Genomic DNA, 13,461 nt, shown 5'->3' on the forward strand with positions numbered 1-13,461 from the left:
AAAACGGCCAAGCTGACACGACTGGTAAACATGCACTGCCACCTCTGCCCTTTGGTGTTCCCAGACCAAAACAAAACAAGGCTTATGCTACAGCTCTGCTCAAAGGATGGGCTTGGTACATCTGCCAGAAGGGAAATTTTTTTCCTACTTAGATCTGAACCTGTCTTCAACATTGAAAATGTCAAAATTTAGGATAAGAGTCCTTATCTATCGTCTAGTGTGGGACAGTGCCAAACTCCGGCAAAATACAAAGCCCCACTTCTGTTCACAACACATGCCAATCCAGAACTAGTCTCAAATAATCTGTAACTCGCAAGGGCAACTGTCTGTTCCCATTACAGACCAATTTCTCTGGGTTTCTTGGCTATCTGCACTACTGTTGCTGCCCCAGATATACAATAGCCAAGTCAGGTAGCATTTCCTCATCTCCAGTTTCGTGGTTGTGTGGGGCACAGTACACTTTCCATGGATTTTATTCAGCCTCACTCAGGAGGTTTTGAAAAATATGGATTTCTGCCCATTATGCATTGGCATCTTTGAGGCTAGGCTACAGCTTTTTTAAAACACGTACTACACTGTGATAGGTAATGCATTCAGCTCTCCAGCTCTGGTCCTCCAAGACACAGAACATTAAATCAGAAGTTAGCAAAAGCTTTTTAAAAGCCTCTGTCAGCTCCAGTTTTATAACCCACTTTACTTACAAATGCAGCCTTTCCAATCAATTTTGCTTTCAAGATTCACATTTATTTCCTTCCCTCACTGTGCACTTCTACAAAATGCTAATGTGGGTAAAGACTACTTCTCCCAAAACGCATATCTCAGCATCAAGTTCATCTGTCACAGATGTTCACATCCTCTGAGCCAACCTGGGAGCACTTTCCCAGACAGTATCAAATGGGAAAAAAAGCAAATATCAACATCCTGATTTGCTCTGACGAAGCAGTGGTTTCCTTGGGGGACTGGAGAAAAGTTAGAGGCAGGAGAGACCAAATAAATCACCCTGGTCACTGCAGGGGTATTCCCTGCTCAAGGTTTTCTCTGGACTCCTGTTAAATGTGTCAGACTTAGACCTTCCAGCACTTCCATTAGAAAAAGTAAACCACATTCAGATTTCAAGGTTAATTGCAAGAACATCACTTGCAAGACAAGACTAACACTGTGGTTAAACAATATTGTGTCAAAACAGAGCGAGTTTGAAACTTCAAACCCCCCAACACTAGTTCCATTTTCCATTGGTGCTGGGAATGGTTCCACAACTCAAATGAATCCAGATTCAGTTTTCCAAAGCAATTTTAAAAATATATCTTCATGACATTTCCCATGCAATTGTGTGTTTTAGATACATACACAATTAAAATGACCATTTAAGTTGACATTGTACTTTCAAGTTCCAACTATATATGATTGGAAACAGCTGAGGAATCATGGTTAAGGATGGAAACTTCTATGCTAAGTTCCACTTTAACTGGCATAATGCTGATTTGCCAGAGTAGCTCACTTAGAAGAAAGTTCTCTCTTCTGCTGCAATGTGTAGCCAGTATTTAATGGACTCAGATCAATGTCCAATCTAAACACACTCCAAAAGCAGCTCTTGCATTGCAGTTATTAAGTTTCAAGATACTCACCTGGCCTTCTGCAGCTTTTTTCCCTGCATGTGGCTCTTGGAACACTAAAAATCATCAGTTTTCTCCAAAACAGGAAGGAAAACAACATGAAGGCAGCATGAGGCACATTTGTCAGGAGAGGTATCCAGCTACTGGAAGTGCTCCCTGGAGTAAGAACTTTGCACCTCAGTAGTGGTTTTAATGTATTGAGAACTAAGAGTTGGATAAGGACACAATCACATGACCGGTCTCATCTATCTCTGAGAAAACCTCTTCCTTACTCATAATAGCATAATACTAGATCAAATACTGAAGTAGAGAGATTTTCAAACCTTTTAAAATTAAATATTTATTATTATACTCTGAATAAAGGCCAGGAAGAGAGCTCAGGAATCCTATACTTCCAGCCAAGACCATGAATCAAGGACAGAGGAAGCACTTCAAGAGGTGTCCACGTGGAAGCTGAAGGATGTCCCAGAGGACTCCAGATGGGAGTCCCTGACGTTTGGCAGAGGCTCTGCCCTGGGTCAGCAGTGCAGCAACTAGAAACACAGAGGGGAAGAAATGGAGCTATAAAACCCGCAACTTTTCCTGCAGCAAACCTTTCCAGGTTAGCGACAGAGACAAACAGCGGACAAGAACACTAGAACTGAGGTCTTGGGTTATTCTGCAATAGCCTTCAAGCTTAAACCACTCAGAAGAAAGTGAACAAGGATTTAGCAGGAAGAGGATATATTCATTTGGTCAAACTTTTGTCTTGCCTGGGGATTCCCCTGAGAACTGGAGATTTAGGCTTTATTGCTTAACTTCCAAGTGGCTCAGGTAATAAATAATTATATATGGTTCCTGCAAAGCCTTGTTCACCAAAGCCTTCTATGCAGGCTGTCAGCTGGTTCAGTAAAGGACATGCAAAGATACTGGAAGTGGAATTTATAGCTACTTCATGACTGTGCTATGAAGCACTTCTAAGTACTTTTAAAAAAACCCCAAAGCAAACCATGGTTTAAAGGACCTCTCCTTCCCCCAAGAATACAGTACATAACTTCTTAGAAGCTGATCTCCACAAAGATAATGGAGCCCTCCTGGTGCTGTGACCAAGCACAAGCATGTACTTAAACACGACCACATGTACTTTCCAGGACTGACAGCTATAAAATGAAGGAAATCACTAATTTCACAGTGATTCTGTGTCAGCTATGCTGCTTCTTTCCCTCAGGAAGTTCACAAGGCAGGTTTGAGAGCAGGAAACTAGGGAAAAGAAAAAGAGACATAGGAAATTTGGATGTTAGAAATCAATAGCAACCAGAGGAGTGAGAAGAGAGATGCCATTTGTAAGTAGTTTAACATTCTGGCATTAGCGTTGCCTATTGATCAGAAAATGCAAAAAATGCAGATGAGTATTGAAGGACTGATGACATAAAAATCAATGGCTTCTTTACAGGAGTTATTCAATAGTAGTGAAGAAAATTTGCCATTTTGCAGAAATCACATCAGGTGGGTGTGAGCTGGCACAATCTCCCATTCCCCAAAGGAGGAGGATGTTCAAACCTTTCACCTCCCACCTGCTGCTCATTAGCTTGTGCTGCTCCAGGGCTCAGTGCAGTGAGGAGAGAGGAAAAAGCCCAGTTCTATTCCTGAGCCTGATGCCAGCGTGTTGGCTGGCCCTAGGCCATCACTCCTGTAAAAGAAATTACGCGATACCGCTTCCTGCTACCTAAGTGTTGTGCAGCTCAGTTAGTGAATGCTTGCGTGGTACTTTGAATACACCCAACTGTAGAACAAGCAGCTGTTACTATAAATACACTGCTGATCACCGAGTGCCATCGACAATTTATCAACCTGGACCTGAGGAAAACCTCACACTCACTGTGATCTATTTAATAGTTGCTACATTTATTTTACTGTGTACTGAAATACACACAAGGGGCTAACAAGGCAGCTTGATCAGATACAGCAAATCTATGTCACAGCATCACAGTAATTTCACCTTCACATTGCCCATGGCCTGACTGAGGTTGTGACCTGGATCCTTGACAGCTGTGCCCTGTTATCATGCTTTTCTGATTCATGGAAAGACAGGACACACAGAAGACACTTTCTTTCTAAACCAAGAACACATGCATAAGTGACCAGCACAAATGGAGGGATCAGATCCCCATGTTGACCACAGGAACGCACAGAGATGCCTTCAAGAGGTCACTAACTTTAATTGCTCATTGACTTTGTCACCCACATTTCTCTTGCTGCTGCAGTAAATCTGCTGGGATTCAGGTGGGGAATGACAGAGCAAGAATGGTGCAAAGCCGCAGGAATAGCCACTGTTGAAGATACCTATCTCACAAACAACATTTCTAGGCCATCCTGGGCATTTAAGAACACATGTATACATCCGTGTTGGCTCACCAAACTGCCTTGATGAGAAACAGGGAGATCTCTTCACTAATTAACTCATTAATAGAGATAGAGAGGCATCCAGATTATGACTCATGCAGTCTGAGACATCTCACCTGGGATTAACAAATGTGACCTAGGAACACTTCATCCCTGTTGCTGTTGATGCCTACAGCAGTGTAATATGACTCCACCCAGCAAGTCAACACATTATCTATATATTTTGTCTGGAAGTGGTGAAATCTCTAGATAAAATAGGAGACATCCAGACTGACAGACCTCTGCTTGCAAACAAATGGCTCTTTGTGACGGCTACCAGCTGATCCTGAGAGCAAAAGCCTCTAAACCAGCAAGCCACCACTGCTTCATGCTCCTCTTAAAACAGCTCCCACAGTTTCTTCAAATGCAAACTTGTTTCCCTTGGAAAAAAAAAAAATCAGCAGCAACTTGACTCTTGGCCTGAGAGTTCAGTCCCCACCGAATGCTTCAGCAAGCCCATGCAGAGTGTGTGTGATGCAGGGACACAGAAAACACCGGTGTTGACAGAGGGAGGGAAGGAGCCAGTGTTTTAAGCAGAGCCAGTGTTTTAAGCAGAGCCGAGGACTCATTGGCCCTGCCAACCAGAGCACTCACCAGGTTGACGAAGTCCTGGTAGCAGATCCTCCCCTCGGAGTTGCTGTCTGCCAGGGCCAGCAGGACCTCCAGCTTGTGGGGGTCCAGCTCTGAGCCGTGTCTCTGGAGAAGAGAGCGAAACTTCTCGGTGCTGATGTAGCCGGTGTTGTCAGGATCAAACTGGGATAGGAGGGGAAAGTGCTAGAATTAACCATTCCATGTTACACACAGCTCTGCCCTCCTATGTATTCATCACCTGCTGCAGACCCACAGGGACCTCAGGGGCTGCTCTAGGCTGTGGTGACACCAAGTTTTTGATGATCACCTCTACAAATGCCTTCAAAATGGTGCTTCCACTGCCTAAGAGCTCTTTATTTTAAGATGGATTGGCAAGAATGTCTTTTGGTAGGGAGCAAAGCAGATTAACCTTATGACAAACTAAAAGCGACAAGGCAACCAGATGCCGTTTTCAGAACATAAACCAGAGTCTTTAAAGGAAAGTCACAGGTGAAATTTGGAGTGAATCCCCACTCTGACCAAAAACATCACAATTTTCCCTCAAACTAAGCAGTTCATCTCCTAAAAATGCCACCAACTGAAAAGAGACAGCTTTGCCTGACTGTTCAAACTTAAGAGTGCTTCCAGCTGCCTCTGTCCCACACTGAGCTCCCCAGGGCGCTCTGCACGGGGCTGCCAGCCCACAGGCAGGATCACTCCCGGCCCGACAAAACCAGCGCTGGCATCACGCCGAGCGCATTCCTTTTGTGCTTTGAAAACCAGAGGACGCAAGCTGCCAGACCAGCCCGCGTTCGCTGTGCTGCAGCCCCATCTCTGCCAGCTCTCTGTTGCTGGGAGATTTGCCTTTGATTTCCCAAACTTGGCTGTGAGGACCCTGGTACTCACTGGCCTCCTTCTGTAGATAATGATATCAAGCTTGTTGGCTGGGCTGAATGGCTGTCAGGGGGCAGGGTGGTCAGGAGGGAGTCTTTTCATGGAAATGCTTGGGACATAAAAGGCCTTGGCAGAGCCAAAAAGGTCCTGACAGTCCTCGCTCTTTCCTAACAGAGAACAAAAGCTGAACAGGCGCCGAGCCTTCGATCTGACACAGTGCAGCAAAGGCTGCCTTGGCAAGGGAGGAGGTGAGAAGGGGGACGTGGGAGAGGACGCAGCCTGCCAGCGGCAGGGCTGGCACCGCTCTGCGGCGAGCAGAGCAGCTGTAAAACAGACCCACTCCAGGCACAGGCAGCTCGTTTAGAGGACGCAGTGCCCACGTGCGAGGATCTGGCTCCATCTCCTCCCAGCCCAGGCGCCTTTGTCCTGCTGCTCCTGGGGATGCTGCGATCACTGCTTTGTCGAGGAGGAGCTGTCTAACCCGAGATCACAGCCCTTTGCTGTAGTGGGGCTGCTCTGCTGTTTTGTCAAAGCAGCATCCCCTCTGTGAGGAAGCTGCTGGTGCAAGGGGATTAAAGAAAACAAGACAAACCAAGTGATCTGTGGACAATCAGAGCTGGGGACTTTCCCCCACCCTTTGCCAAGGGCTGTTCTGTCCTTGCAAGGTGGCCCGGATGCACCTTCCTGGCAGCTGGCTCCCAGAGCCAAAGGTGGATTTCCTCAGCTGTTGACTGTTAAACTAGGGCTTAATATTAATCCCTGGAGAAGTTTAGCTCCCCTACGCCAGTCAGCCCACTCTGATGCTTTGAGTTAACAGATAAAATTCTAAAACCAACCCCAAAATCAGGGCTTCTCCACTCAGGCTCAGCTCATGCATTTTGGCTCTTGCTGGGACTCCCAAAGCAGCCCAGGTGTGCTGTGCCCGATCCCAGAGGCACAGATACCCAGGAAATAAAGTATTATTAGCACAATACCTGAAATGACCTTTCTCAAGGGGAATTTGCAAAAGCTGGGAGATGAGTCATTTAGCGAATGGATTTAACACCTGCAATCCCATAGATACTGCTGTGTTCATCCTTGTTTCCTGAAAACATTTGACCTAACCAACATCTTACTTAACGGCACCACTTTAACTATCTCTTGACATTTAAGACGTCAGAACCTATCTTGTCTAGGACAAAACCATTTGATCTTTGGAAGCTTAAATGCCTCTCTATTTTGAGGGCCAGAGTCAGCGACTGAAGCGTGGAACTCTCCCTCCGCACTGTGTGGTCACTGTTTGACTTTGTAGGACAGACCAATGGTCACAGCAGTGGGGAACATGGTTATTCCTTCAAAGAGCAGAGGAGATACAGACCTGAAGCACCCAGGCTCCCAAAGCACAAGAGAGCTGCTCAGATCACAAGCCACTTTTAGAAGACTTTGTCCTGATTTAAAGCATTCCAAAAAGAAACACTTTGTTACCGAGAACAGAAATTACCCAACCACTTCAGAGCTTCAAACCAGCCCACAAGGACATGCCAAAGACTCCAGACTCACTAGTGCTACAGCAGAAGAGCCTCTGCTCCAGAGATGCTTCTTTCTCACATTCGTCCTTCAGCTGTCTTGCTGCTTGTCCCACCGAAACCAAAGCAGTGGTAGAAGGTAGCTAGTATTTTCAGCAGCGTAAACATGCTAGGGAGCCTGTTTTCCCTCTTTCCTGTTACTATGTATAATTTTATTTTTGGTACTAAGTTAATTATACCAATTAGAAACAGGTTTGAATGAAAACAGTGGCTCTGAACAGCACGAAAGAGTAAGAGGTGAACAATGAACAATCGGCATCTGAACTAAAAAGGCCCGTCCCAGAGCAGGACTAGACCACTGCTTCCACAACCTAGAGCAGAATGTTGCACTGTAAACCCCAGCTGTAAGGGAGTTCTCTTATTTATGTTTAAACAGGGTTTTTTTCCAGCATATAAAGACCTTGTCTGTCAACACAGCACTCAAAATCCACCCCAACACTTCAAACTGCCTCAAACCCTCGTGGTACAACTAGCCACAAAAATCAAGGCATTGAGTTGGTCCTGAAGAACATGTGTCCCACACAGGGCACAAACAACATGTGATGGCACATGCAAAACACTCGGGTCCACCAATTATAAAAGAGGCAACTGACCTTTGCTAGACGTTTCATGTATTTATCCATGATGATCTTGTTAAGGACCAGTTGTCCCACCAGCCCAGCTGAGCACCGTTGTCTCACGGTGAGAACAGACGATGACCAGCAGCATGGCTGCGCTGAGCCCCAGGTCCTGGAGCCCCAGGTCCTGCCCCACGGGGACAGGTGCCCAGGCACGGCCTCCCTGCAGCTCAGTCGCTTCCTTCAGTGCACTCACTTCTGCCTCTGCCCATCTACTGGGGCAGACAAGCGCAACACACCCGGCACAGCGATAAGGAAGGGCATTTGCCCCCCCTCACCCTCACAAACAATAGGACACTAACGGCAATTTCATGCAAGGTTTCCTCCGCATTTCAATGACAATCACCCTTAACTCCCTTGATCCTCAAACCAGGCTCTTAAGCAAAATTGTAAATATGTTAATGACCGTAGCAGCCATCTGACCCAGGATCTTAATTCCGTGGCCCAAAACAAGCTGTTTTTTTCCTATTTCTTCATTATTTTTGAGCAGACACTCCATAAACTGAAGGCACCACAGCAAAACCACAAGACGAAAATAAGGGGAGGGGGCCCCACAAACTCTGATGGTAATATGGTTGATAAAATTAAATCTCAAATTATTCTTCCTCTTTAGTTAAAGACACATCAGCCACGGCTGAGTGAGTAAGTAGGGTGGAGGCTGATGCTGCAGACAGACAATGGGTGTCTTGGGGAAACGCAGACGTTTCACAAAGCGCAGGCAGCTGCTCCTCTCCCCCATGGCAAACAGCCCTCTGGGGCACCAGAGCAGCTGGAGGGTCAAATGCTGAACTGGGCACAACATGAGGATCCTTGGCTGGCTTTGGGATTGCAGATATGTTGCAGGAACAGAGAATTTGCTACCACCCATGGTTTCCCCATTCAGGGACTCTCTACTGCCATGAAGAGGAGATATCACCCAAGCCCTAAGTTGTTGTTGCCACAGGCAAGGCTCCAAGCAACTTAATCTAATTTGTAAGTTGACTTTGAGTCGGGTCAGACCTTTCAGCTGTGAATCATTCTATGGTCTGGTGGTATCTCCACTTCTGGGAGAGACCGGCCTGGCAGTCGAGCCTCTTGGCACTGACTCCAGCACTGCTCCAGGCTAGGAGGTAGATTCTGGAAATTAATTGCCTTGAGCTTTAGCTTTCCTTCCTGTTGCATAAAAATGACACCAGAAAGGAGCTGTCAATAGGAGGCCTACTTCTTGTTCACATGTAGGTCCTTTCCCATGACTGGCACTGGAAAAGGGGAGTCAATCTGTTCATCTCCAAGGGTTTCAGAAACCACTCTGAGCTTTGCTGGATTTGAACTGAGACCATTAGACGGCACAGACTCCGCAACTGAGGGTTGCTAACAAGCTTTGGAAACAACCAGACCACCTCCAGCCTCAAGGACCATGCTATAGTTAAATCAAGAGTCTCCAAGTTGACACATGGAATTGACAGACTTCAAGTTCAAGCTGTGAAAATACGCTTAGGACAGGCATTGTGAAACTCTCCTCAAGATAGTCATGCATCTTACCAGAGCCCATTCTCTACCTTTGTGGAGTCTCTGGGATCATGCTGTGAGTCTAAGCCAGTCTAAGATAAGTGCATATCCCTCCAGCTCAAAATCCAGCTTCTCACCATTAAAAGTCACCTGAAACAAGTTGCCTGAACACATGTGGTAAAACAGTGTTGGCTCCAGTGACTCACACTCTCTTCCCTGTAAGTAATGAATTTACCCATCACTGCCCAGACAATATGAAGCGGTTAAGGGCTTTCCAGCAGTACTTTTAGTGCACATTAGATTGCTTTGACCTGAGGTGAACCCAAGGGCTGGAAACATCACCCAGCTCTCAAAAGCCGGATTGCATTTAAGCATGGATGATATACCTTCACTAACTCACCAAGCAGGGCCCCCAGAAAGCTGCAGTCAGAGCACAGAGCTACCCAGCTTCGCTTTCACCCGGGCAGAGAGGTGTTCACAGCACAGATGGCCCGTTACCTGGATTCAGATAAGTGCCTCTCTGCATGCAGCTCATAGCAAAGTTGAGATGGTATAAGATTCCCTTCTCCTCAAAGAGCAGAGCAGTTTGGAGGACCATATCCATCAGCTAGCTGGCCAATCTGTAGAGGCATTTCTGCTCTAATTTATTTCTCCTGCTATGTTAAGGTGCAAAGACCTACACTACTACCATCTGTTGTTATCTTCTGCAAGAGCACTTAATCTAGACAGACACTGGAAGCACAGATTCAACATGAATGGGGGAGTAAGAAGTTTCAGGAGTGCACCACTGCTCAGTCAAGCAGACAGGAAAGAGGGCTTTGGGACCAGGTTTGATTCTTGGTATTACCAAGACTTCTGGAGTGAGCCCAGGTGCCTCTTGTAGTGCCTCAACATCCCCTCAACGTACCTGTGTCTGCGAGATACAGCACAGTGAGAGCTGTGGAGAGCTCACAGGGCACAACTGGATGATGGCTGCAATGGCAAAGAGCAACTAGTGAGCCACAACGCCAAGCAGCGCAGGGGGAATATGAACAAAACTTGCTCTCTGCCAAGGTTTCACATAGAGAAACATATTGGACTTTCCAAAGCCAATGATGGCTGGACACCACACTGGACTCCTGGACTCCATAGAGGTTCAGACCCCTGGTCCAAGTCACCATGAACTGAGCAAATCCTGAATTCAGAGACTCCAGGAATTTCTGACCCACCGCTTGCTGGGGAAGCCTATCATGTTCAGCTAGGTACCTAAATCCATATTTCTGTCTCCATACACATTTTTAACACAACTCTCTCCTCGATCCTTCCTCTGCCCATGGGTTTCTTGCTGCAAATCCCTCCTAAGACACTAATGGAGGATAAAGCTGAGATGCACTCACAGGACCTGTTGAGCTGGCTTTCAGTCCTCTGCCGTCTCAACAACCCACAACTCTGAGAGATCCCACTGCCTCTCTCCAATCAGCCTTCTGGCAGAACACTCACAGGAATCAGCCTCCAGTCTCAGCTGGGGAATTGCACACAGTGTTCAAGCCACCCGGAACTAAATTATTCAAAATATGCCACTGTGCTGGCTTTGAAACCAAAGGCACTCCCCAGAAAGAAGCCTGAGTAAATAGAAGCTCCATTATCGGCAGCACTGACAAGGAAGGAGATGCAGTACCAAAAGTGAGGGAGATAATTACATGATTAACGAGACAGAATGGATGGCAGGAGATGCTCTCCATTATGCCACAAGGCTTAATGCAAAGAGACATGTTTATAGACCGAGCCTTCTCCAGCTCCACTTCTTCCTCTTATATTATTTATGTAAGTGCTTTAAGACTAACTGAAAGATGCTGAGGCACTCTAAAAAGTGGTGGGGCTTTTTTTTAGGTAGAAATATAATTTTTGATCTTGATTCAACCCTGGGAACCTTGCACATTTCACAGGATAGGTGTCCTTAGCTGTAGCAACAAGCTGGGCAGGTTACAAGTCACATATCTTCTCTCAACAGCCCAGCTCTGGTGCTGACCATCCACACATTTCTGAGATTGTGGACAAGATGAAGCCTGCAAGAGATCACCTAGTGACTGCCATAACCAAACCCTAACAGTTAAAACCTTTTCTTAAATCCTTAGGCAAGAGGTTTAATACTCTTCCCAGATCTGCTTGTCAGCACTGGCCCAGACAGTGTTACATGTACAAGTACCCAGTCTCTTGCTCTCCCTTCTGAATTCCCCTAGTTTTCAGGGCTACACAATCTCCTGAGGCAATGAGCTCTGCAGTCTAATTAAAACAAAACCCACTTTTCATCTGGATGGTGTAAGGCATTAAATATCAAAAGCTGAAAACAGCAATATCCATACAACCAGGACACACGATATTTTCATTTACCACCACATAATTATTGTTTATGTCTTTTCAGTCATGTCTTATTGGAGAATCTCAAAATCTTGTATCAATAGTAATTATATCTCCCAGGGCTTCTACACTGAGAGAGAATATAATGTGTAAGCCACTTTTTTCAGAGCTGAAATGCAATACGCTGTGGGTGGGATGCTGCATTTGTCTGGACTACAAAACTCAATGGAAGGCATAGCATGCACAGTCAGCCTCACAGCCTGGAGACAGACAGGCTCTGAGCACTATTGCTACAAGGAAATTAAGACAAACAAACAACACACAACAGTCAGAATAGTTGTTCAGCTGGGGCTGTATTTCAGGCCAAGTTTCTTCAGTCAGATCCCTGCTTACCCCCGGGTTAACTAAACGTACACAAACATTCCTGTAAAATTCACAGCAACTTCTCGGCTGGTACAGATGAGGCAGACAAGTCTCCTCAGTCAAAACAAGGTTTTGGTCTGATATTATCTGGCAAAAGTAGCATAGGTGATGCCAGCACAAAATGGTCAGGAGCAGATGAAATGTTTCTGTTCAGTATATGGACAAAAGCCCAATGAATTATCTCTGTCATACAATGACGATACATTTTCTGTCCCAGCAGCAACTTCAGAATGTTACACAGCAGCTGCAAAAGTCAAATGGTTTTAAATTAGCAGGTCAAGGTAACTTACATATGAAAGATTTTAAGAAGCTAGCGCTAATACTCATTTTCTGCAAGTCTGGGAACACTGGAGGAACATTGAGATCTGCTTTTTACCTTTCTTCCAGCTTTGAATCAGCAATGCAGCCCTTCCAACCATGGCTCCATAACTCCAGCCCAAACATGGTGACAGGCATCCACACTGCTCCCAAAACTGCAGGGCTGCGACGAGAATTTAATGGGACAAAGTGTCTGCCAGCCTAATAGCAAACCACAGCAAATGAACAGATGACTGATATTGAGTAATGCATAATTGAAGGAGGACTGGTCTAATATCAGTCAGAATAGGCTGCAGAAAACAGATAATGTTCAGTTGATATTATGTGGATAAGAATACAATCTTGGTGGTATTAACTGCCAGTATTAACTGATTTCTGCAGGGCATTTGACTTGCCATGCAACCGTGTGTTTTAGGGCTTGCGACACAAGCTCAGGCTGTCACACATTCAACACGCCAATGTCTGTCTGTTTGACAGGTCTCAAAAATAAAACAAAGCTAGAGAGCTACCATCACCTCCAGATGCCACTAATGGGATCCCGTGAGAATTCGATCCTGCCCCTACAGAATTGTCATTAGTGACTTTGGAGAAAGCCTAAGTCTGCGTCATGCTCACGGATGAGTTAAGCAGCAGGTTACTAAGCATGAGCTGGGTCTTTTGGTAAAGCTGGGTGCTTGCAAACAATACATATTACAGTAAAAACAAACAGAAAGCCATCTGGCCAGGAGCCAGGACTGCCAGCCAGCTCACAGGATGGGGAATACCGTCTGCACAAGCAGCCACTCTGGGGAAAAGAGAAAATAGCCTTGTTTGTTATACCAAGTGCTCTAAACGTAATGCTGTCTTCAAAAAAGGAATTGTGAACTGCAGGTTTGTAGATGAGGTGACATTACCTCTGGGTTTGGCACTTTCTTACTGGTATAGTCTGACTGGCTCCACTGACAGGCTCATTTCATTAGTTTACGAAAGGGCAAGTTAAGCAATTACTTGATCACTGTCCAGAAGAACCACAAAGGGAACAGAAATTTGGCAGTAGAGGATTCTCCACTGTGACAAAGGTATAATCCCATTTAAGGGCTAGAGGTCAAAGCAGAGCAGCTTTAGATTAGAATAAGTTGATTATTTTTACTATTAACAAGTGAAATGTCTCACTAACTTCATGAGAAGTTTTACAATTGAATTGTAAGTTTTCCTAGGAGATGAGGTGAGGTTGAG

General features: G+C 45.6%; 1 protein-coding gene across 2 annotated transcripts in view; it reads right to left on the bottom strand.

The window, feature by feature from the left end:
• Positions 1-13,461, bottom strand: part of RHBDL3 (rhomboid like 3) — a gene marked incomplete at its 5' end in the record, with an annotated part of 50,072 nt that overhangs the window by 13,955 nt on the left and 22,656 nt on the right. For both annotated transcript variants that reach the window (XM_082066772.1, XM_082066771.1), the window contains one exon: positions 4,629-4,787. In XM_082066772.1, coding sequence (XP_081922898.1) covers positions 4,629-4,787 — 159 coding nt within the window. The remainder of the gene's footprint in view (positions 1-4,628; positions 4,788-13,461) is intronic.

The sequence above is a fragment of the Streptopelia decaocto genome, assembly GCF_964273445.1.
Source record: "Streptopelia decaocto genome assembly, chromosome: 16".
Taxonomy (NCBI): domain Eukaryota; kingdom Metazoa; phylum Chordata; class Aves; order Columbiformes; family Columbidae; genus Streptopelia; species Streptopelia decaocto.